The sequence below is a fragment of the Athene noctua genome, chromosome 4, assembly GCF_965140245.1.
Source record: "Athene noctua chromosome 4, bAthNoc1.hap1.1, whole genome shotgun sequence".
Taxonomy (NCBI): Eukaryota; Metazoa; Chordata; class Aves; order Strigiformes; family Strigidae; genus Athene; species Athene noctua.
Window position 1 is genome coordinate 2,002,444 of NC_134040.1, and position 25,305 is coordinate 2,027,748.

At 44.1% G+C, this 25,305-nt stretch overlaps 1 protein-coding gene across 3 annotated transcripts in view; it reads right to left on the reverse strand.

Annotated features, from left to right (window-relative positions):
- The window catches only part of SFXN5 (sideroflexin 5), a 108,104-nt gene that overhangs the window by 76,271 nt on the left and 6,528 nt on the right, over positions 1-25,305 (reverse strand). For 2 of the 3 annotated variants that reach the window (XM_074903690.1, XM_074903689.1), the window contains exons 2-3: positions 18,508-18,576; positions 7,299-7,376 (exon numbers count right to left, since the gene is read on the reverse strand). In XM_074903690.1, the coding sequence (XP_074759791.1) occupies positions 7,299-7,376; positions 18,508-18,576 (147 nt within the window). The remainder of the gene's footprint in view (positions 1-7,298; positions 7,377-18,507; positions 18,577-25,305) is intronic. The other variant, XM_074903691.1, reaches the window with a different exon arrangement.

Below are 25,305 nucleotides of genomic sequence, written 5' to 3' on the forward strand. Positions count from 1 at the left end.
TTGCTGCATTTCTTAGACTGTATTCTACTTGCTTAGATACTAAGTTTTTAGGACGGAGTGGTATGAATCTACAAATGGGGCAAACCAGGGCTCTGATCCTAACTAGCAGCCAGTGTTTGGAGCAGTATTAGGCTGAGGAGCAGTGATCTCAGGCAGTGGTATTAAGCGGAATGCTTAGCAGTTAGTTCTACCCCCATTTCAAAGACAAAAATAATTCAGTGCACAAGGGAAAGGGCACGTTTTGCTGGGCATGTCAGCAGTGTAGCTCAAGCTGCAGGGAATTCTAGCTAAGAAAATAAAAATACAAGGCATTTGTGGGGGGGGAAAAAAAAGCTGAAAGAGCAGCCTGAAGTTCATAACAAAATCTCCCCGGCACCGAGACCTTACTGCAGTCCTTCCAAGGCAGATCTCCAGTGCCCGAACACTGCTGTCCGCATCCGATGCTCATCAGCCTTTTCTGCCGTGCACATTTCTGCAGCACTGAGCACAAAAATCACACAGGAAAAAGCAGCTGTGTCGTAAACCGGGAGTGATGGAAATCGCTCTGTATCTGATAGCCGCCGAGTGCTGCTTCTCTTAACTTTTACCACTGCTGACATGCCAGCATCAATCTGTTCCTCCAATCTGTGCTGGTCTGTTGGACAGGTTGGGAAAGGGACTCACACACACAGAGGACACAGATGCAATCCTACAAATTAGTAGAAGAAGCCTGAGGATAAAGGACAAAAGCCACACATCATTATGCCCTGCAGTTGGTACAGCCTTTTGGTCGGAGGCTAAACCTCAGCACCGTGGCTCCTGAGCTAGAGAAAACCTTCACTTTGAAGCAAGCTGGCTCTTCATCCTTGTTTATCAGGCTGATATTTTACAGCCCTTGTTTTTATAGGAGAAACTATTCCCTCAAATGAAACCTTTTTACTCCAGCGGAGATTCCCTCCAGGAGGCAGTTTGGGGAATTGCCTGCCCTGTTTAGAATTGGATATGTTACAGTCTATACCTTCTGCTGCAAATTGGCTCCGGGTGCACTTGTGTGTGTCATTTTCACCTACCCACTCGCAGATCGCACCAGCCACCGGAGCTTCGTGCGAAGGGGCCGGATTCTGCCAACCCCGGGAGCCGCCGGCAGAAACCGTCATTAAAAACGGCTCGGAGCAGTGGGCCTTTTAGCACATCTCCCTCTTGCCACGGAGCCGTCTGTAAGGAACGTGAGCTGAAAAGCTTGAAGTAGAAGAGACCACTGAAACGAGGAGCGCAAAGTGCAAAGAACGTATGCTCGAGACTAAGGAATCCTCACAGAAGGGCAATAATACAACAGCACCTACGGAGCTGGAAAAGATGGGGCATAAATGACAACTGAACCAGTTTCTCCCATCAACATGAATCCTACACATTTCCTTTTTTTCCCCTCCCTTCTAAGGATCCTACTATTTTCTAGCTTCCTCTAGGACAGGGAGATGAAAGGGGATACACGCCACCAGATGACACGCCAGCACTTCAGATCCTCTTACCCTCTGCAGAAGGAGCCACATGAAGGACAGCTAGAGATGTGGTCACCAAGCAATAGGAAGTTTACTAAACTCACCAGTTCTCTTGACATTCTCACAGCAAATTTTTGTACTTCTAAACATAAGAAAGAGCCATTTCTTTTATCAAACACTTCTGGATCCATGAAGTTCAATCACCCAACGCAGAGACATGCAACCACCCCAAATGCCCCACCAGGAGACCGAACCTCCCCAATATCATCAGGGAGATTGTTCTCCAAGCATGTTCTCCAATCCTGTTAAAATATCTAACCCAAGCGACCAAGAGAACAGAAACACACCCCAAATGGCTGCATTACCAAGAATACCTTTTTATTTAGAGAAAAATTATGAAATGGTAAGAGCCTGTCAGAGATGGGGCTTAATTACAGTGTGGGCTATTTCCACTACATGGAAGGGTTTTGGTTGGTGGGGATTTAATAAGTCGAATGTGAAACACTCAACTTCGTATCTCATAAAACACAAGTCTGGCTCTTAAATATTCAAAGAAAAAGCTGGGTAAATAAGCTAAGCTGAAGAAGTGGAGACTAGAGCATGTTTTCTTGCTTCAATACATAACACTGAATAAATACTCCCCAAGCAGCTATTAGTCCTCTGTTTTGCTGACTACATAATTGATACATCTATGATAAAAATCATGTTTTTAAAACATTTTTCTAATGTAGGGAAAAAAAACATCATTTCCCTCAATAAAAAGCTACCAGCAGTCTAGCAGCTATCGACGGTTAAAAGATCAATTCTTCATTTTTGCTAATGACACCCAAGAAATAGGTTTTTACCACCTTGAGTTCATGGTCGTTTTCCCGAGCAGTGAAACCACTCCAGTTCAAGAGCAAGTACAAGAGCTACTGGGTGAGTGTGAGAGGCCTGAAAGTGGATGAAATGTAGGTGTTAGCAGTGTGACTGTCCATGAATCATCACATGGAGAGTAACTGGAGAAAAGCAGCATTTATTCTGGAAACAGGCTTAGAAATGGTCATGGGGAACTGGAGCAAAGTATGATTATGGCTTTGCAAAGGTTTGGGTTTTTTTTCTTTAGATAGTCCATAATTGTTCCATTTCAGCTCATTTTGAAAAATCTGCTTTGAAAATGCAGAAGAGAAAGACTCGCTCTACAAGAACCCTGTCAAGAAGATAAGTGTGGAGGAGATACTTGACGTTACATAGCTTTAGGCTCTTATATTTTTCCATTTTTCAGGCGGTAAAACCATTTCAGCAAGCAATATAGATTGTGCTGAGCTGTTGTTATGCTTTCAGCTACTGCCTGCCATCCTTCATGAGAGCCACGAATTTCTGAATGAGGGAAAAAAAAAAAAAAAAAAGGAATTTGAACACTGTCAAACACGCCGTACCACAAAAGTGGATCAGACAGGAGATTAGTGAAACAACTCTGTCAAAACAACTTGTCTTCTTGATCTCCAAGCTGATATTTGGGGGGGGGAAAGTGTTGGGTTCTTAGAGAGCTAATGCATTAAAACTCTGCCCGAACTGTTATTTTTAAAGGCTTCTAAGGTGATAATGCTTTTAATTCTGATCATGAGGCCTGGAAGACCATTCAGGCATCTCTTCCACGCACGTGCCATACCCAATCCATACCTGAAGAGCCTGTTACGAGGGTAGCAACTTCATCTCTAAGGGGCTCTAGCAACCAAACCTGAATCAGCTCTTAAACAAAGAACAGAAAGTTGAATGCTTCTCTCTTGAGCATCACATGAAGTTCTACGCAGCCTTTTTGATGAGTAATACCAGCAAATTAGCCCCTCTGATACAATTGTGTTACCATGTCAGATCAGCCAAGTGACTACTCCAGTAGACACTTCTTGCCCACAGTGAACACGAGGTGATTAGCTCTATTCACAGGCAAAGAGCAGTATAAAAAAAAAAAAAAAAATAGAAAAAGAAATCAGTCAAAAATCAAATTACTTCTCATCTGCTGAGCTTCTGCCAGCATGTGGCAACTTCATCAGTGCATCAGAGGTGTGTGTGACACTCAGTTATCAGCTACGTAAAACAGACAGCTCAGACTTTTATTCCAACATCAACCCATGCACACGAGCCACAAAGTGGGCACCTCTCCAGAGCTGATTCGAATCCCTTTCCCAAATTAGCACTAGAACAACTGCAAATTGTTAATGCCTTGTAGCCAGAATCCATCCTGCAGATAGTGGTGCACAGAAAAGCCATAAAAATGGTAAAACTTAGCTAGAGGAAATAAAAAAAAAAAAAACCAAACAAAATGTATTCTCGAGGTGTCTTTGGTTCACCAGTGGAAAATTTGAGGTGATCTCTATGCAAGTGAGATGCTTCCCCTCCCCCAAAGCAATCAACCAGCACATCATATGTTCTGCAAACGCACCAGTAATTAATGAGACACTTACAGCTGTATAGAGCTGGCACACTCATATTTAATTCAGCACTGGCAAGCTCGCCTGCGAGCCAGATCTCCCCGCACGCTCCCCTCCACCTTCCCCTCTGCCCTTGGAGTTAGAAAACAACCGATGCTCAGAGGGCAAGTTCCGTGGCGTAGCCTGAGAGCAGCAGCCAGCCCTACATCCTCCCAGATTTACCCCAGATCTTCCTCTCAGTCTCAGAGAAGGAAAGTAGTTGGCTAACCAACATGAGATGTACCCAACGCCTGATGTCACCACAGCCTTAGCGCTCAACCAAACCCCATTTCCATACAGATCATCTGGGCCTTTTAGTTCTTTGGTAGAAAGTCTCATCACTGGCAAAGCTGGAAGTTGAGTATCATTTTGTGACACCAAAACACAAAGGCAGAATGATACCCCGTGAGCTGCACGACAAGAAGATGCCCCAGGGGATGGAAATATTTAATGTCGATAGAAGACTACAAAGATCACCTCTGATGCTAAGAGAAAAGCACATGCTTTGTGCTTGCAATGATTAATTGCAGCTTTCGATGCCACAGCTTAAAACTGCAAAGTAATGCCCTCCTACAGGAGAAGTTTGTTTCTAAATTTGTGGCTCCACTTGAGAGGATGAAGATATCCACCCATTTGGCGATAATCACGCTCTCACAAGAGAGAATCAACCACGTTTTGAAGATTTTCACCCGCTTCACTGCAACCATATGCAGGCAAGGTTTATTCAAGTCCACTCAAGCACACTTGGGAGAAGAGGAACATTCAGACAAAAGGGACTCAGGGTTTCCAGGTGTCCCTCGAGGAACGTCACCATCATGGCCAAGAGCTGGCCAGCCCATCACACCACGCTGGGAATTAATCCAATCAGAAGTTCCCATTCACCTTCACCCAGATGGATCACAAGAGTGTCAGAGAGTGTTTGATGCTTTTATTGCCCAATTTACCTCCCGTTTCATTACAGCCAGCCAGTTCCAGGACTAAAGGACCGATATCTGCTGACTTCATGGATTCTTTCTCCAAATTAACAATACAGCTTTTGGCTGCTTCGTAATTGTGGTTGCTCCCATCCCACTGCAGCCTGGGCACAGTTACTGTCATCTGCTTTTAGGTCTCTTCCATTTTTACCCTTTTTAGAGTGGTTGTGGTGTCCTGGGTGAACGTTCAAGTCTCTCAGCCTTGCTGGAACCTACCCATCTCTTGCTCACTTCTCCCTGTGGTTTGGTTTAATTAATGCAGTAAAGCACAGTTAAATATAATAACAAGCACGTGCTGCAATTCCACCCCAGGCTCCTCCTGGGAGAGCTGTTTTCTCCTGCAGTCAGCAAGGAAAACTACACAAACCCCTCTACCATAATTGACACTGTGATCAAAGTGAACCATATCAAGCTTTTACTACAAAAAAATACTTTTTCTCACACTGATGTGCTAAGATTTCTCTAGGGAAGGCATTTTTGGCATCATTTTCTCTCTCTCTTCCTCTGCCCCATCCCTTTTTTTTACACTCAGAACCCTCCAACTTGCAGAACAAAGTTCACCTCCTGACTGAGGGAAACAAGAAGCACGATGGTTTTGTTTGCTCTCTCTTGATGCCGTTCTGAATGAATTCCGGGTACGTCCTGGGTTTGTCACTCTGCAAACCCAAAATGTAGGTCAAAAGTCTGTGCGTGGTTTGCCACAGGGAGTGACTTGTATTTCATCTGCCTGAAGGCAGATGGGAACTGAGTCATCTGCTGCTGCATCATTCTTCGCTTCTTTCCTTTCCTCAACCCCGGTTTCTTTTTTCTTACCATCAGATTATGGTTGAAAGAATGCAGTGACATCAAAAGACCAGGAGAGCAATGTCTCAAACCGCACATCACACAGGGAGGGAATATTTCCCTTTTATTTTTTGTTGAAGCCATGCCTCTTTCCCAACACAGCACCTACCACACACGTAGCCAGTCTCAAAAGTGAATTCAAATCTCAATTTTCTTCATTTACCTGCCATACTTGTCTTTCCTAAGAAATTATTACAGATGAATGGGGGGGGGAAAAAAAAAAGAAAAAAAAAAAAAAAGTGTGGGTTATTTCACCTACAGCAGGGTGTGGGAGAAGAGGTCTCTACCATTTCCATCACTGTTTATTTAAGGAGGTGCACTGGTCCCTTGGCACAGCTGCTTCTTATACCTCCTGGTCTGCCAACCAATTCATGCTGGTCTTTATATTACATTAAATTACACAGGACTGAAGCTTTTTGTGCTAGATGCACAAAGACACACCACAAAAAAGCCCCTGTGTTGGTGTTATGGTCCGGTGCCTACACATGGGCAGATAAGGAGAAGAGTTTGAGATGATATCCACAAGAAGAGCAACGATTTTTGGTTTATGCTACTGATTTGGGGATAAAAGGCTCAAAAAGCAGTCTGACCCCTCAGCAATACTCATCTCTGCTTCCATGTGTTCATATAGATGAGTATCAGACCGAAGTCCAGACAACAGGACTGACAGGCTCTTGGAGAGATCACCCAGCACATCCCTCCATCCAAAATGACCAAAATCTACTAAAAAATGAAATAAAAAAAAATAATGAAATAAATAAATAATAAAAAAAAATTTAAAAAAATGAAATAAAAAAAAAAATTTCTCAGCCACTGCCTCTTCCCTGCTAAGACCTTCGCGTCAGTGGGGCTTCCACAACCCCCTTCATCTTCCATCCTAACAGTAGGAACACCACCCAGCAAAAAGTACTGCTAGCAATGGTATCATCTACAACGTGAGGACAGCCAGAGGGTTATACATAGCCCAAACAACATTTATTTCCGTGAAGAAACGGCAATTATTATAACCAACAGGAACACAGTAGGAGAGGGGGCTGATGCATCACAGTTGCTGGTACAAGAACCTACAGGACTGACAGCAAGGTTTCCTTCAGCTAAAAAAAGCAAACAACTTTTTTTTTTTTTTTTTCCCCTCTTCTAATTGTACAAGTACACTTTGGAAGGGAAAGGGAAGCAATAGCGTTGGCCAACGGTAATTGATAACTGTGCAAGTCAGAAACTGCAAACTTTCTACTTATTCTAAATAAAAAAAACTTGTATGTTTGTATTGCAAGCTCTTCTGCTCAACAATATTTATAACGTGAGAACTTCAGAACAACCCAAAATCACTATTACACACTGGCAGGTGAGCTGCAAGGCACCAGAAGCAACATTGCAGAAGTCAGCAATCAACTGAGCAGAGCTGGTAGGGGATTTCACCAGTAGAAACACAAAAAAAAAAAGCTCTGCAGCAGTGAATTTGACTGTAGACACAGCCTAAAATGCCACCTCACCCTCCCTGCTTTAGACCACAGGAAGAAGTAGAAATTTAACAAAGGCTTTTTTCCTCTTACCTCTTTGTTGGTGACTCCTGGGGGTAAAGTCCCATGCTTGTAATCCTCCAAGAGCTGCACAGCTTCCTTCAGACGACTCTGCAAAAATAAAACAGCAGCGTGGTCTGCAATGCTTGTCCCGGTCTGAATCGTTTTACTGAAGGCAATGAATTTAAGTTACAGAGTTCTATCTTCTTTCATGCAAACCTTGCGATGGGTCCTTTTTTACCCGCACGATATAAAAGGGAAAAGGATGTGTGGATGCTTGTTTGGCTGTCTGGTACAGCCCCGCTGGTTTGGATTTAACTACAGAAGTGGGATAGAGGAAGAAACAAAAGAGAAAATAGAAAAAACGATCTACAGAAGACTAAAAACCTGAGAGTCTTGTGTGGTACTAGAGATCTTGGAGATGAACAAGTTCTCACTTAAAGGTAGAAAATAGTTTAAGACAAAACAGGTATGTTCAGGTGCAATGTGGAATATCCACCTCAGTATCACCCCACGTCACTCTCAGATCAACCTCCCCAGTGATGTCTACAGGGAAACCACTTCGATGGAAGACCTGACTTTGGCCCCGTGCCCTCTCCCAGTACATGTACTGGGAAGGTGTAGCTGAAGGGGAGAGCAAAGTAGAAGCCTGCACGTATTAAACATCACCGCTACAAACTCAGCGTCCACTAAATATTTACAAGGCAGCAAGTTTCATCCCCTAAAGAACAGCAGCTCTGCTGGACCCAGCGTTTAACGGCACACGAGGCAACGTGACAGCACCGCTTTGTAACTGCACAGTGAAGTCCAAGCCAAGTTAATTTATCTGAAACTCCGTGACATTTTCATGTACTTCAGGCAGATCTCCGAGTGCCACGACGTTGAACCGCTGACCTGTGCTGCTTTTTTACGGCGCCTGTTACACGCTTATTCAGACGGGGTTTTCGCAACCGGTTCTGTTCTCTCTAAAAATACCAGAGTCAGTCACCAGTGCAGTTAAAGTTAGAATCCGACTGTCACTAGCGATTCAAATACAGCCACGTGTAAAGAAAGAACTTCCTCACATTGTGATAAAATAGAAGAAAAAAAATACATTGCATGTGTTCAAGGGATCACAAGAGCATTAAGCCATGCTACCAGCCTGTCAGAATCATCAATCTACTCCCAGAAGAGTTCTTCATATATATAGAAATGTGTTCTGCAGTTGAAGCAAAGTTTACATATACATATAATACTTTCAGGAATTATACATATAACAATTTCAAGAAATAGATATATTGTGTGTACCTATAGATACTATATTATAGAGTATATATACTCTATATACCTGATAAATTAGTATATTATAGTAAGTTAATAATATATTGGTTTATATATATACATACTCTCTACAATACATATATTTCTTGAAATAAAATAAAAAAAAAAAGAAACCCCACAGGGCAGAAGTAGACAGGTAGAAAGATTCTTTAATTCAGGCTAAAGAGGAACAAGTCAGGATATAAAGAGAGGCTTCTGTGGAGTTAAATCTGCTTATCCAAGCCTGCAAAAAGCACCAGATCGCCGAGTAATGGCTCCCAAATATTTGAAGCCAAACAAATCACTCAGCTAAACATTTTCAAAAGCCTCCTGCAGGTTATCTGTCATCCAGATGAGTAACAGCGGCTTGGGTTTGACATTTCTGCACTAGCTCTGTTGTTCTGGCAGCTTTTCTAATATTAGTGCCGGAGGACATTTCATAAATAGGGAATATTTTGTCTAAAATAACATGTAGTGTGATGGTGGCTCATCTAAAGCCCCGTGGCTTTAGTGCAGTGGTGTCAAGGCTCCTCGTCGGCACCGCAGCTCCGCTCTCACAACACTCCTGTAAGTAAGGCGAGAGTCCCCGAGCTCATTACGAGCTGGCGTCCATGGGATCGGTTGCAGGGAAACTACTTTTCTCCCTTTCATGCAAACATCAAAGAGTACTTTGTTGTTTCCTTGGAAGCGCCAGCAGTTACGCCAACCTGAAAGCGGCAATTAATGAATGACTATTGTCCTTAAAACATTCAACACACAAGACATATGGAAGAGTGGCAATTCCTCCACTTTGCAGAGGGAGCGGGTTGGGATCGGCTCCACGGCTGTTTTTACACTGGCTGAGCTCACATCATCAGTGCCACGCTATTTCCAGCCCTGGTATTTCATATATTCTTGCACTGATTAGCAGCTACTCAGCAGAAGTAGAGAGCCTGTACAAAGATGCTAAATGAGGCTTAACATCAGATAGGAACAACCTCTGTAAAAAAACCCTACATACTCTTGGGAAAAGGTGATGGGGCTTGTTAACAGTGGTGCTAAGGCCGAGGTCAGTGCTACCAGACGAAGCTCACAGCCCTGCATCACTACACACAAGTGATAAGTTTTCTGCATTTTGCCCTATTTCTGCCTAAAATTAGCTCCCTCTTTGACTCAGCCTGTCCCACGCTCCACTCCTGACATGTTCCTGCAGAAAGAGCTGCCCATTGTCCTTCTCGCACTTTGCTAAGCCACTTGCTTGGGACTTCACAGAGCTGTTCTGGATTTCTCCTACCAGATGAGGCTTAGGTCCACTCAGAGATTCAGGCACCACCCTCAACTGCTGCCACGTTCATGTCCTGTCCCAAAGGGGACTCGGCTATGTTGAGAGGATGAAGGATCTCAAAGAAAGATAGTAAAGGCCAACAGTGAACTAACTGTATTTTTAATGGTTGGTGCAAACACTTTTCGTTTTCTCTTTATCCCCATTTTACTGGGGCATTGTGAAATTCCAAAACTACATTCATCAGTTTTTACAGATTTTACAAAGAGTATTGAAGATGAAGGATGACTGAGTGTGTTCAAGAATCCTCCCCGTCTTCAAAGGCTAGGCAATCACTCATTTCACCTAAAAAGCTGGCTATGGAAACACTGTGCCTTGCTCAAAAAAAAAAAAAAAAAATCAGAGAATGACTTAATATATAAAAGCTTTCATTACTGGTCCAGAGAAAGACATCCACCCAACTCGAACTTCCTCCAACAGTGGCCACAAGCAGTTTCACAGGGAAAAGCAAGGAAGAGGTAAGCAGAAATAACGTCTCCACTAAGCACCTTCCCAGCCTCCCACTACTTTCAGCCAAGGCTGATGAGGTTTCTGTGGATTTAGGGATCTTCAGTGGATTCCTCCTCCAGCTCCTTGCTCTTGAACCAAACTGCCATTGTCTGAGTAGACATAACAGACAAGCTGTATGTAGTGACAAAAATATGTGTCTTAACTCTTAGCTCCCTTCCCTATGCATGCATACACTAAACCTGCCTTAAAATTTCAACATCTCTTAATAAAAAATAATAGGCAAGTGACAGAGTGAACATGTGAGTCCTTTTTCCTGGAAGGAGCCTGCATTCTTTAGGAGCGTAAGTAAGTGCATCCTGAATACTTCAGTGGATAAGGCCAGTCACTGGTTGTACTTTTCCAAGTCTATCCAATATTCCAGACAGAGAAATGAGTCCTTCAAGCCAAGTCCTCCTTACGATGGACAAAAAGGAAGAGTTATGAATTAGGATGATACTTTCTGGTGACGCAGCACTAGGTGATGTACTGTTCCTCCAGAAGGACTGAGGATCTCATATGGAACAAAAGCTGACCTGAAGAAACGGGCACATGGGATGAAATCCAATGGCATGGACATGTGGCCGTGCTCTTCTGGGCAGGCTCAGATTTCTGCAAGACCCTCAGGGCTCTGGGGCTGGAACAACCAATTACAATAAAGACCATTTAAGAGTGTTGGTTGATCACTGGAAAACTGTGAAGCACTGCAGGCATGAGAAACAAATCGGAATTTTAGACTGTTTCAGGCATTTCCAACCTGTGGGAAAAAGTAATCATACGAGAACACAACAGGGCTTGAGCTCCTTGAAGTTGTTCTTGATAGCTCCTTGCCCTGTTGGCCTCACAGTTGTTTTAAAATAGCATATTAGGAAAAAAAGCTATTTCCTAGCATGAGTATCAATAAAATATAATTCTATAATATTGCAGACAGCCTGATAATCCAGAGGTGGAAAGCCAGAGAGCTGAATGACTAATGACTGCAGATCCAGGGAAGACAACCCTTCTTGCCTCCAAAGCTAGAAAATAACCCAGGAGTGCCAGCACAACATTCTGGAGAGCCATTTGTGCTCATTACTGGTATGTGTTTTTGTCACTGAAATTACCTACACTGTGTGTCTTGCAAATTATCTCCACAGAACAGCATGTAACTCTGAATGAAAAACTGGAAGTAATAGATGAATGGGTCTGTGTTCTATTTTTTTCTCCTTCTCTTGAGGAAATCTTAGTAGTTACTATAACAACCCTGGCCAGATCCCATCTTGTTTAGTATGGTAACAAACAGAAAACAAAAAAGCCCGATTTTGCTTTTAAAATTGCAGTCTTCATGAATTTCCCCTTTCAGCTCCATGGGGGGAAGAGGGGAACTTTTGCAAAGAAAAGAGTCCTAGACCAACACTGCTGATGGTTCCCGAGGTTGACAAAAGCCTGGTACAAAAAGCGAACAAAAGTGTCAAACACAAGGACCACATTAAGAAGATGCCTTTCACATGGCTTGGAGGTGTTCAGGTAGTTTTAGCGAAGGACCCACAGTCTCAAAATTTCATTAGTGAAAAGACATGGTTGCCTTGAATCACTTCTAGAAAAGTCAGGCACACTCTTCTAAACAGAGCCTCCAAAAAATAGGAAATAACTTTACAGCGTGCAACAGCTCCAAATGCCAGCCGGCTCCACTCCCTGGCTTTTAGCACGATACAGCATTATTATGAGAGTTGATAATGTCTAAGATTACACTTAGTTTCCATTTTAACAGGAAAAAAAAAAAAAAAAGTCTGTCTACAAGGTTGTGCTACTGTTTCAATATTTATTGTTGCCTGATTTCTCTACTGCTATCTGTAGAAAAAAAAAAGTGTCACTTGAGTTTTTATAGCATCACTTAAAAAAAAAAAAGCAACCACAGTTTTTAGTAGTATGTATCATTTCTTTCATACCCCTTTTCTCATAAAAACTAGAGCACTTCTAGTGGTGGATGATGGGGTCTCAGCTCTCACAATAGGGTGCTAGACAGACCATCTGCACCCGGAGGATGTTCTTACAAACCTAAGCCCAGAAGCAGTGCCAGGGATCTACCAAGCTCAGCGATTCAGAAGCACAAACTCCACGCTTGGGTGCTCCACCACAGCAGCCTAAGCCACGTCCACCTGGGAGACGCTCCCCAACAGCAACAAGTCTTTGGAAAAAAGGTTCAGTCATTGCCTCGTGTTGACCGCAGCTGGGAAACACCCCGTTTTGAACGACAGTTCAGTTCACTAAGCCCACGAGAAGTATGGAATGGGCTACCACTGATCTGTGAGCCTGGGTTTACGGTTATGAACAAGTCAGAGCCAGGGCATGAGCCTGCATCAGCAGGATCTCTTGCAGAATTTTGATTCAGACCATCCAGCCCTCTGCCAAGTGATTCCCAGTCACAGTTTGGGAGTTACCATGGGCCAGGACAGCTGCCTGGAGGCACCTTTCAGAGAGGAAGAGGGCTCTGCTGCATGACATAAGCCACACGGGCTGGCTGCATGGCCAAAAATGAACCAGCTTAGATTTAACCCATTAGTTTTAGTGCAAAGAGCTAACGTAACCTACTCTGCTTCGACTCAGGACAACAGGCATGGACTCAGAAGCTCATGGCCTGGAGTACACTTGCAGGACTACATCAACAGAATGCTTCAGTCTTTGTAGAAAGAGTTGCTGAAGGATCACGCTACTCGGGGCTTCGTTTGGCACGTCAGAGAAAGGAGGAGAAAGAACCAACTCAGAGATGTCAGCAGGAAAGTAGCCCACATCACGCTGAGCTGATGGCCACCTCCAGGAATCCTCCATTGTTACCCCAAGTCCCTCACAGCCATCACTCCAGCACCCTGGCAAACAGAAGACAACCCCGTTGGGTCCCGTAGATAACTGCACACATACACGCGTCAGACACCTCCATCCAGCACGTGAGCTCTTGTACCCATTCTCCACCTTGTCCTCCTTGCTCCAGGGCACACTGTTTCTGTCTGAAAGATCTGTGCCTTGTCTTCTCTTGGATCTCAGCTGATGCCTACACATGGCTTAGAGCTGCCTCCAGAAACCCATATGTGCACATACAGACCGTAATAACAGTCATTATGCCAGTAGCACTACAACATTACTGCTACAGAATCAACAGAAAAAGAGTCAAGTTTTGCATTCGAGGCTTTTAAGAGAAAAACCACTGATGGGACAGGGCAAGCTGGAACAGTTTGTATCTCACTCTGCTCAGACGACGGCTTGTCTCGTGGTTCTGAGGCCGCGTTAGCCCAGCGATGCTCCGCTGCGTGCCTGCGAGTTTCACCGGTTTCAGGTTCGGACCAACGATGACTTCCTGGCACGTGAGCCAAAGTAAGAGTCTGCTGGCCACCGGCACCACAAACTCAATGTGGGATATGGAAATCCAGCTGTGCTCTGCCATCAGCGACTCAACAGTTTCCGATTTTGTCTCACTGCTCCATGGATGATACATACGGCAGACTTGACTCCAGCTGGCCCTATTGTATTGGATCTACAGTGACAGACAACAGGAGCCAGAAACTTTTTGTTCAAGTAGAGCCAGCAGATGTGACACTGAATAAACACAGACAGTCAATCTGCTGAGTAAGAAGGTATCGTTCATATAAATAACATACATCTAATCCTGCTTCCATTTTAAACCCAAATATGGGAATGCAAGATGCTCGGCGCTCTGCAGATTTATGCTTTGAACAATGAGATAAAGCAAAAGCAGATAACACACAGCCCCTCTGAGCTCAGTTTAATGCTTATTTCACTTTTGTTTTAAATTATTATCAGGCCCACAGCTTTCTCCATGAAGAGCTTCCCACAGAGTGTTAACAGTCTGTCCAGGCTAACGTCAGATGGGATGTTGGCCCTATCAAAATATCTGCTGGACCCTACTGCTTCTCCCAATGGACCTTAATTACAGAGCAATTAAAAGTATTATTCCGATCATTTTGACCTCACACATTTCGAGAACAGGCATTACACCCACTGAGGGGTTTCTCATGGTCTCAGCAACAGGACTTGTCGGGCTTGACCTCTGAAATGACACATTTCCCAATTATTGGACAAGTTTGCAAATTTGTAGCTGCCAAAAAATTATTTCATTAGAAAGCCGGTAATGATATGAATTAGCACGCAAGAAAACCTCCTCTTTAGAGGTTACATGCAATATTGACACGAGGTCGGTGCCTTGTTTCAGTATCATATGCACTCAGAAAGCAAGTAAAATTGGTAGGCAGGTTTGATATAGATAATTATTCTACCAGAGCCCACTAAAGATAAAACTGGAGCAAGCGGCTTCCAACTGCCCCTGGCACGTGCCTCGCACAAGCACACACTTCCTTTTTGAGAGTTTAGACTGCAAAGTATGGCTCAACATAACCCAGTACTCAGCACCCATCCCTTGAGGATTAATGCTTAAGAACCTCTAAAAGACAAGGAAGTTTTTAATTGTGTTAAGAATTTGCTTTATTAAAAAAGAAATGAGTAAGAGAAGACTGTCACTGAGACTAATTATACTTGATATCACTGTGCTTGGTTCCCCTACTCAGAGGGATCACTTCATCCTTCCCCAAAACAGCCACCAGCAGGATGCAATAATGTAACACACAGCAATTTAAAAAAGGATGTAGAAAAAAAATTATATTATTACATTTCCAGGCATTTTCCATGGGGTTAACCTCCATTCTCATTAGAGACTCATTTATCTACGTTTTTTGCATTTGCTAGTGAGCTCCTCCAAGACAAACAGCAATTTATTTGTTCTCAGAGAACCCCGGGCCTGAAAGATGCAGCCATCTGTCAGCGGGAAGGAGCTCTCCATAAACGGCTGCTTTCTCGTCAAACCCTTTCTAGATTTTAATTTGCCACCTAAATTATCAAAGGAAACCAAACAGCTTTTAGTTATACGTATATACACACAAAGTATTTTAAAGCATAAGATGAGATATACAGAGCACAGCAATCAAAGCAGCTTTTGTGCTTCGGGAAGTGCTTCCCGTGACCTCAGGTGTTCACGTCTGTTCTGCCAGGAGACTTCTCCAGGGATAGACAAGTAGACTTAAGAGAAGTAGATTTCATGAAATAGTTGTAGACTTCACAATATGTGCTGCAGAAGTTCTGCTGAAGCATCACTATCATATAATAATATATAATTCAAACTGCTAAAGAAAACGGACGGAGGGCATTTCCTTCCTTGGAAAGCCACCAAGCCATTCCTGAAGACCATGAAGTTCAGATCTATGCTTATTAGACTCCAGAGGCGGCCACCAAACCTCCCTCATTCATTGAAGTTCAGTTTGGGGTCCAGAATTGCTTGAGGCACTCAGATCTTGACAGCTGTCTCTAGGATAAAAACGGGCCACTCAGATTTTGCTCTTTTTGTCCCCCCTAGGTCTCACCTTCTTAGAAGAACCTCGTCAAAACGTGTCTAGATAAAATAAGTTACACCATCTGACTACTCTGTACCCCCAACCTTACCAAGCTCTTCAAAAACTTCTAACAATTTGAAAAGGTGACAACGGGCAGGTAGAAAAGCACGAGGCTGAGCCAAAGGAGAGATCATCTCAAAGTTCAGAGCAGGTACCCAACTCACAGACAGCTGACCCAAGAGTCTGGACACCCTCTACACTCAGCGGAGCATGACGAGCAAGATAATTACCCTCAAAAGGCAGAAGAGATACAGCCCTTAAAACGGGTATTTTAGATCCTGAAAAGCTCACTTCTCTCCTCCTTTGTGAATTTCTTACTTTTTCATTCTGGAACCAGAACTGCTTGTTGCTGGAGATAACAAAATGGGCAGAAAAAAATTACAGGTTTTGGGTACACAGTGAAACCAGACGGAGTTAGGGCACTCGATTTAAATTGTTTCATTACACTGCCATAACCAGAGTGTGAAAGTGCTTACCCCATCCCAAATGTGAACACAGTGCTGCCTTCTTAAACCTCTTTTGTAGCTGCAAAAAGTCTAACTCAATCAAATTCACTCGTATCCCCAACTTTGGTGATACACAAGAAGTAGGTTTGAGAGTTCTGTCTTATTTCTATATTGATGTCATTGCCAAAACCAAGCTTAGTCCTGCACTGTGGGTTACCCAGATTAAAAAAAACCCCAACAAACTGCATACATACACATGCTATAGCTTAGATGAAGATTGGAGAAAGGTGAGGAGTATTATTAGAACATGGAAACATTCCCAAAAGATGATAAATTTTCACTAAACAGACTGGATGGATTATCTCCACCCAACAGAATTCTCTTGAAAAAAGGAAAACAAGCTAAGGCGTAACAAAATGTACCGAAAAGATGAGCAGAATCACCTCCTTCTGTCCGAGCAGAAGAACCCCTGTCCAAGTGATCTCAACTCAGGACCTCGCGGTGCACCCAGGGCCCGTGTTCATCCTCAGATACCCTCAGCACATCCTGGCCCCGACATCGCGCCCCAGAGCAGGAGGCTGGAAAGCACACACTCATGGAAACCTACCAAATACCAACTCCACAAAGCTTTCTAGTGCAAATTGGTGAAAATGGTGAGAGAGGGGTGTTTCAATGTTTGTCGGGATCCATTTCTGAGCCTCTTTCCTCACCGTCTTTAAGTGTTCTATTAGTCTTCTTAGAGCATGACAAAAATGGCCAAAGACAGTCTCCTTTCTCCACCACCCCATTCCCTTTTGCATGCGAGGTATCCTCTCCTTCCCTCCAAAAATCAATAGGCAGTGAAAGCCCTCTGCACTATTTATGAATTTCAGAATCAAAATTATGAAAAGAGAGTGAGAGCGCTCAAAAAGTACATACAACAGCCTCTGCATCATCACAAACTCACACCGGAGGACTCCTCACGCTGTCAAACACACCCCTTCAGTACACACTACGTTGCACTTAACTAAATCTCTGCTAAGGTAACAGCAGCACCCAGTTTTTAACGGGGAGTATTGGTTTTATTCTGGCATAGGTGTTTACATCCTCTTTAAAGAGTAGCTCTACAGTCTGCAAAGTGCAGTGCATCCAGGTAATATCGTGATTTTCATTCCCCTTTATCATGACACGGTGACAACTCTTTGGAATTGCCACGTTCTTTTGCTAGCAGGTTACCTCCCCAGCCTGAGCTCCACAGCACGGTTTTTGAAAATTAATCTCAGGCTTGATCTGAACCTGTGCATTCACAATAGAAAGTATAATCTTCGATCTGACAGTGGAAGAACAGCTGCTTTATAGTCTGCAGGTCTCTTGGGCACACATATAAAAGGTATCAAAATGAACAACACCACACATCTTAGCTTTATGTTTTGGAAAAAAGCTGGCTGATTTCAGAGAAAGAGATTATTTAAAATTGCATCAGGTCTTTTTTCCCACCACTACTACAGTGTGTAAAGAACTGGACTCAGTTCACCGCTAGCTACAACGAGCAGTTCAGCACCCTGTGTTTTGAGAATTGCTTGCACATATATTTTCATCTTACACTATCCTGGAAAAAAAAAAAAAAAAAAAAAAAAGAGAGAAAATAAAAAGGAAAAAGCAGCTGCCCTCACTGAAAGCAAAATCCTAAATTTTCTGCCAACAGGCAGAATTTAAGATCACCAGTAGAAATATTTCTTCTAAAGGATTCCCCACACCTATTTTATGAAAGCAGAGAAATGCAGTCATGCTGGACAACACTGAATGAAACATAAATGGGCCAGAAACCCAGACATCTGTTAAAAACAGGGAAATATCCATGGAAAAACTGCAACATTTTGCTCAGAAAAGGTCTTCGAGTGTAGCCACTGAAAAATTACAGTGTGAACCCACCCAGCTCCCTTCCTCCAGGAGAATGAATTTGGTCTCTCATCTACTCACCTGCATTTTTTTCCCATGAAGACTTGTAGGAATTTTCCTTAACTGAAACCAGTTCAGGGTCTCACCAGTTACTAGAGGAAGATAGGAGACTGACAGGTGTGGATTCACTGATGTCTAATAAAAGCAGGTTTCTGCTAGGCATTTAACAAAGCTCAGTTGGGCAATCAATCAACTGTGAGACACAAATCCACTGGAAACCTGACTTCATTACTTCTGCTGTTCACAGAAAAACTTGTTTTTCATCTAAACCTGTCTAATAAACAGTACTTTCAGAAAACAAGGCGCATATACATTACCTCAGTAACAAAGAGAGTGCGTGGATCGATGATGTCCAAGAAGTGCCTGAACCTGCCATAAAATGAAGTCTGGAAGACAAGAAAAAAAAGAAAAAAACAAACAAAAAAATGTGTTCAGTTAGAAATTGCCTTTCACCTGCTGCAGAGAAAGGTTTTATTTCCCCTGTAGAACTAAGTAGCAACTAAAAAGAAGTAATATAGAAGCTATTTGCTGGTAACTTGTTATAGGAAGTCTGAAGGAAAAGATGAGGATTTGGATCCTGCTAACAGCAGTGTTGCTATTAACAGGACACTAATACAGATGCTTTAATAAAAGGGTAGTATCAAGCTGCTAAAACATCCTTTACTTTTTCCCCCAAAATAAAATATTGCCTGCTTTGCTATCAGATTCCTGAGAGATGTCTGAGGTCACCAACGTGCAGCTCCAGACCCCCACACCGAGCAATGCTGTGGCAGCAGTTCCCACCCCGCAGTGTCTTTATCGCCGTCCCTGCGCCGCTCAGCCTCACACCCTCTGGTACCCATCCCGCAGGGCCAGCAGCACCACGGGGTCCCCAATTTTAGGGAGAAACTAGTGCAAAGAAACTCCTCCACTGCTGGAAAAAAAAGTATGTGAGATTTTATTTTCAAAGGCTCCAAGAAGAGTTTAATGTCTCAGCAAGGGAAGTAGTTTTCTCTTTAATGGAAAGAATGAGAAAGATGAGACCAAGCACAAACCCAGTTTTATGTCTTATATTTATTGCGGAATTGTCCAAGCACTAAACTAGGGCTGGCATTCATCTTGCCATCCCCTACACAAACACACAGCATAAAACTGACTGTGAACCTTAACCTATGTAAAAGAAACCATAACTTTATGGATTGTTCTTAGTGCCACATTTAGAAAAATCACAGAATCATCCGGGTTGGAAAAGCCCTTGCAGCTCCTCCAGCCCCACCATGACCCTCCCCCTGACCGTTCCCAACTCCCCCAGATCCCTCAGCGCTGGCTCAGCCCGACTCTTCAACCCCTCCAGGGATCCCGGGGACTCCCCCCTGCCCTGGGCAGCCCATTCCAAGGCCCAACAGCCCCTTCTGCACAGAAATCCTTCCTCAGAGCCAGCCTGACCCTGCCCTGGGCAGCTTGAGGCCATTCCCTCGGGGCCTGGCGCTGGGGCCTTGGCTCCAGAGACTCAGCCCCCCTCTCTGCCCCCTCCTGGCAGGGAGTTGCAGAGGGCCAGGAGGTCTCCCCTCAGCCTCCTCTGCTCCAGACTGAACCCCCCAGTTCCCTAAATCTAGATATGCCTGTGATAGGGATAACGCTGTGCAAAAGCTGGTGAAGATGCTTTCGTTGGGAGCAGCAAAAGTGTCTGAAGGACCACAAGGGGATCCAGAGAACAGGGAACAAAGTCTGAAAGAAGGCAGAGATAACCAAATTGTTTTACAAGTTGAAAAGATTACAGGCAGCTCCAAAAGAAAGGAGAGCAGTTCTGACTCAGTATTTAGAGAAGAAAGAAAAGAAAAAAAGAAATTAACTTAGGCAAGCCCAAAGCACCGGACCATGAAATACTGAGATGTTAAGAGCACTCAGGACACATGTACACCATCACTCAAACATCAGTCTGGATTCTTTCATCCGGATGCAGACGTAGGCTGGGTGCCAGCGCTGCCTCAGCACAGCCTAAACTCTCATCTGGACACGGGCAAGGCCAAACGGGCGCGGGGCAGCCCGGTCTAGCGGCTGCTTTCTCTCCCGTGGCTTCTCCCCAGCAGAATCTGCAGCCCATCACAGATGCAGAAAGGACACAGGACACAGATCCCCATGTGCTCTTGAATACTGGGACCCCTTTGCCCTGGGTGCTCTCCAGCCACGTGCAGGCAAACCTCTTTTTGAGTTTGTAATGCAGAAACACGCTATAAATAAAAGAGCGGAATATGGATACAGCAGTGAGAATGGCATTTAATCACAGCCTGGCATCGTTTTATGAAACATGCTGGTTATTCTCTGCTGAATCCATCGAGCACAGAGAAATATCAGTAATACAGCCTACTTATTCAGGCAGAAATCCCTCTCTCATGGCAGTTTCCAGCATCGCTGCCGTCCACCACCCCGCGTTGCAACACCCCGTTCTCAGCTGCTTACAAAACTCTCTGCTGTTATTTTTCCATGTTCTGCACTAAAAAAAGAAAAACCCGCAACTAAACAAAATAGCTTCACATAACTTCAGAAAGAAAAAAAAAAAAAGCAGCCCAGTGGTTTTTAATTAGCGTTGATTTCATTAACACTAATTCTGGTAATTTCTAGCTTTTGTGAGCTTGGCGTTTTGCTGCTTTACTTTTATTTTTCAGTATAAAGAGCTCTGCAGATGCCACTGCCCTCCACATCGCTGCTGCCCGACGCTTGCCAGTGGTGCAGGGAGTGACAGAACGAACGTGTGACTCACTTGGTCCCTCGTCACGTTATCCTGAGCGCTCCCACGTTCCAGCGTCCCTCTCCCACTGCCCATCCTGCTGCACTTGCTCAACGCCAAACAGCAACGGGAGAATTCAGAGCAGCTGGGAGTACGTGGTTTAAACAGGAACAGAAAGAGGACACACACACTTTTAAATTTAAGTGGTCTTGACTTCTCCACTGCCTTCATCGTTGTGATTTGCATTTCACGTTGTGAAAAACAATATTAAATAGAATTAAATAGAACATCAGTATTTTACACCTGCTTTAAAAGGTGTAATCGACAGAAGGCACAAGGAAGGGGGAATGAGACCGTAAGTTCAAGGGTACATGATATAAATGTTCTGTTAGCAGTACAGATTGAAAGCTGCGGAGGCTCTCGGGAAGCCGGTCCCGTAGCCCAGGGTCGGTTTTTGTTTGGCTCGGGTCCAGTGCTGGTCTCCTGCTCCGATCTTTGCCCAGTGCCAACTCAGTGACCCCCAGCTTAGGACACGTTTCAGCAGCTCAAACCCATCCTGCTGCAACCCCGTTCCCACGCCTTCTCCTCCTCTTCTGCCCTGGGCCAGCGCTGACACTCTCCCGCTGCTGCAACCGTCTGATCGGGGAGCTGAGAGTGCCAAAAGGCTGATCCTTAAATAAAGGATTCGCTTTCAGGTGGTGGTGTTGCCTGAACCCGTTCATTCTGCAGTCAGACAAGCCACAGTTTTATGTCTTACATTTATTGCGGAATTGTCCAAGCACTAAACTAGGGCTGGCATTCATCGTGCCATCCCCTACACAAACACACAGCATAAAACTGACTGTGAACCTTAACCTATGTAAAAGAAACCATAACTTTATGGATTGGGCTTGTTCTCAGTGGCACGTTTGCAAAAACCCCAGAATCATCTGGGTTGGAAAAGCCCTTGCAGCTCCTCCAGCCCCACCATGACCCTCCCCCTGACCGTTCCCAACTCCCCCAGATCCCTCAGCGCTGGCTCAGCCCGACTCTTCAACCCCTCCAGGGATCCGGGGGACTCCCCCCTGCCCTGGGCAGCCCATTCCAACGCCCAACAGCCCCTTCTGCAAAGAAATATTTCTGGCTAGCAAAGGCAGGGCCATTCCAGCAGGGTCAGGACAACAGGCCTCACCGAGTCTCCCACAAACTTCACAGTAAGGTCCACAGCAAAAAAAAATTTTAAAAAAAGCTAATTCTACCATGCAGAGTTGCTAACCATTCCTTCAAATGCTTATGGCCAACATCTGTATCTTTAAGTACATGTACACACAAAACCAACCATAAATGCTGCAACCCAGTAAGGGAAAAAGTGCCTTTCCAGCCTCATGAAACTTAAAAAGAACTGGATGAAAAAGTCTTGGGACTTTCTGAAGGCTTTCTCCAAGAAACAAAATTGTTTTATCCTGGAAAATAAAAGTCTGGATATACAGGCTAGACTAGGAACCAAGAAAATTAACCCGGACTGGTAGCAGGCACCAAGCTACGGGCTTGCTAGGAGATGACGACCAAGGTTCATCACTGCTCACTTTTCCATCCACTATTTCAGTGCTCACTTCTTTCATCCCCACTTCTGAAAAAATAAAGAAATGACCCTCCTGCCACTGCCACTTCACAGAAAGGACAAGGGGAGCACACAGGGACTTCCTCCCCAGGCTGAAACCCAAAGCAGAAGCCAGTTCTGAAGAACATCTCTGACCATCAGTGATGCACAAAGAGACCAGGCGGCGAGACCTGAGCTGGAGCCCATCCTCCCTCCCCTTGGGCAGGCAACAAGACCCAACTCATCACCTGTGGTTTCCACTTTCTTTCTGCATTACAATGAGCTCTCTAAAACACAATTACATAAATGTGCTTTTCTTTGTTGCTCTCATGAGTCACCTGGAAGTGAAAAACCCCTCTTCAAAGTCTCCCACGAAAGGGATTCTGGTGCTCAACCACCACCCAACCTTCCGTCACCCTGAGGCTCAATCTCCGTGACAGTGACTGAAGCCAAAACCTCTTTCCCAGATCCCAAGAAACAGGGTGAGCTGCAGTCCCATGACAGCGAGTTATCCTTTAACACATCCTGATCAGCTGGGCACGCTCACAGCTCGCCTCAACGACATCCCTCATCGCCACCACAGCAGAAGACAAACCATTAACAAACTTCTCACTCTGCTGCCTCTAGCCCAAGTTCCTTCAAATGAGGCAACTGCATTAAACCTCATTCACTCCCACATACAGGCCAAGATTTTAAAGAGAGCAGCTTTGTTAATCAAGCAACGGAAAAGAAAAACATTCTAATTGGTAAAAAAGCACTTTCTTTCCCCATCCCACTTCTCCCCCTCATGTGCACGCAAGCTGGGCTCGCTTGCTATCAAAAAAAAAGGGTGAAAAGCAAATAAAGCTCAGCCTTGGAGAGGGGAGAACAACAGGAAAGCAAGATGAGTGGCAGAATGGGATGGGTGGAAGTTCTCAGTTCTACATCTAAAACGTCTCCAAGTGACGGTGCCATAGCTTGTTTCATGAAAAAAACAGCCCGAAACAAAGGAGAGGAATATGAGTTTGAACAAGTTTTGGTTTACCTTTCAAACAGATGAATAAGAACCTCATTTTTCCACAACAAAAGATCTCTTTCTGTGGTCTCTTTGAGAACAAAAAATGGAACCAAATTCCAACCAAGGGCAAAGTTGTCTTTTTGAGGCTGCATCCAAACATCATCACTGCATATTTCACTGCCCGGCCCTCCTAAGCAGCAGTGGATTTACCTCGACTTTACAGCCCCTGAGCAAAAAAATATTCTTTTTTTTACCACCATCCAGCCATGGGAGTTTGTGGGTTTGTTTCAGGTAAGCATGGAAAGCTGCTTCACTGCTAGACCTTGCTGGTTGCCTTTCCAACATCCAGGTCAGCTCCTGCTTCCCAGGTTTGGTCTCCTGACGAGAATCTATCAGAATATTTTTAATTAAAGATTGGTATTTGTTTTCCCATTTGGTTTCCATTCGGAAATTTAGGGGTAAATTAAATCAGATCCAACCATTGCAACTCAACTGCAACTCAAGACGCCTTCACGGACTTAACCACAAAACCAAACTCACAGAACAGATCAGGATTTTGCTCTCCAGTCTTAATTCAAATAGCTTCCTGCAAACACCAAGTTTCTACAGGATAAGTAGGAAACCAACAGTCAAAACAGACTATTTTGCAGACCAGCCACAAAGAAGCCTTCAAGAAGGGCTTCTTTGGCTCTAACAAACTAAAAAAAATTGGTTCCCACAGTGGGGCTACAAGGGCTCAACCCAGAGAGCCCCTGAACACATTTACTTTCATTTGCACACCAACGTTTTTACCCTCCTCGCTCACACTCAGGCTTCACTGAGCACTGCAATGCTTTGTGTGATGGGAGCGTGGCACTGAACTGTGAATAAAAACGATGAGAAATAAGTAAACAAGAACACGACAAAATTCTTTCAGCTTAAAATACGTTCAACTCCCAAACTATTTTCCAACATCAGATGAATCCACTGCACATTACTGGCTGTCTTTTCTGCACTCCAAAGCAGCAGGTAAAGCCAAGTGAGCAAGCCCACAGTGACCTTCTCAGTTTTCTTACAAGACCTTTTGGCTCTGCTAAGAGGAATGGAGAAGCCCCTACAAAGAAGCTAATTTTAAAAGCATTGGAAGAAATAAATTCAGACATGTTAGAAACGTGTTTGTTTGGTTTGGTTTGTTTTTTTTAACTCCTGTCTCACTATTATCGAAAAAGCTATTTAAAATCTGGTGTTAATCTAGATCAGACCAGACACTGCCACATCATACTGCAGTTTCTACAGTGAAGAGACACCTCATGGAACACCTCAGCCTCGGGAAAACAAGAGACTGACCTCAGGTGAAGCACAATATTGCAGTTTCTAGTTTTTATACTTTTCTTCCATAACTGCTTGAAATTCTGCCATTGCTACCAAGCGTTTACTTCCCTGGGTTATGACTGCCTTCTTTTTCAGCTCTGTTAGTTTGAGGGCTTTAGAATACGTGGAGCAGCTGGCACTCTCGTACAGAACAGAATTAGCTCAGCAAAACAGTGCTAAAACAAACTCCTGGGGTGCAGGACAAGGAGGGAAAGGCCAGGCATTGTGGCAAGAACTTGCCCACGGTCCATATTGTCAGTCCTTTTACTTCAGAAACCACTTTCTGCAGGTCAACACAACAGAGCACCCTGTTATTCCTGCAACTCAAGACAGCCAAGGCACTGCTCGGCCCTTCTCCCACCAGCTACTGCCTCGTCCCAGGCTCTGGCAAACACGTGCTCATTCATTAATTCATTATTACAAAATCTAAGAAGAGGGAATTTGATTTTATTTGCTTTAAAAATGCCATTTCAGCGCTAAAA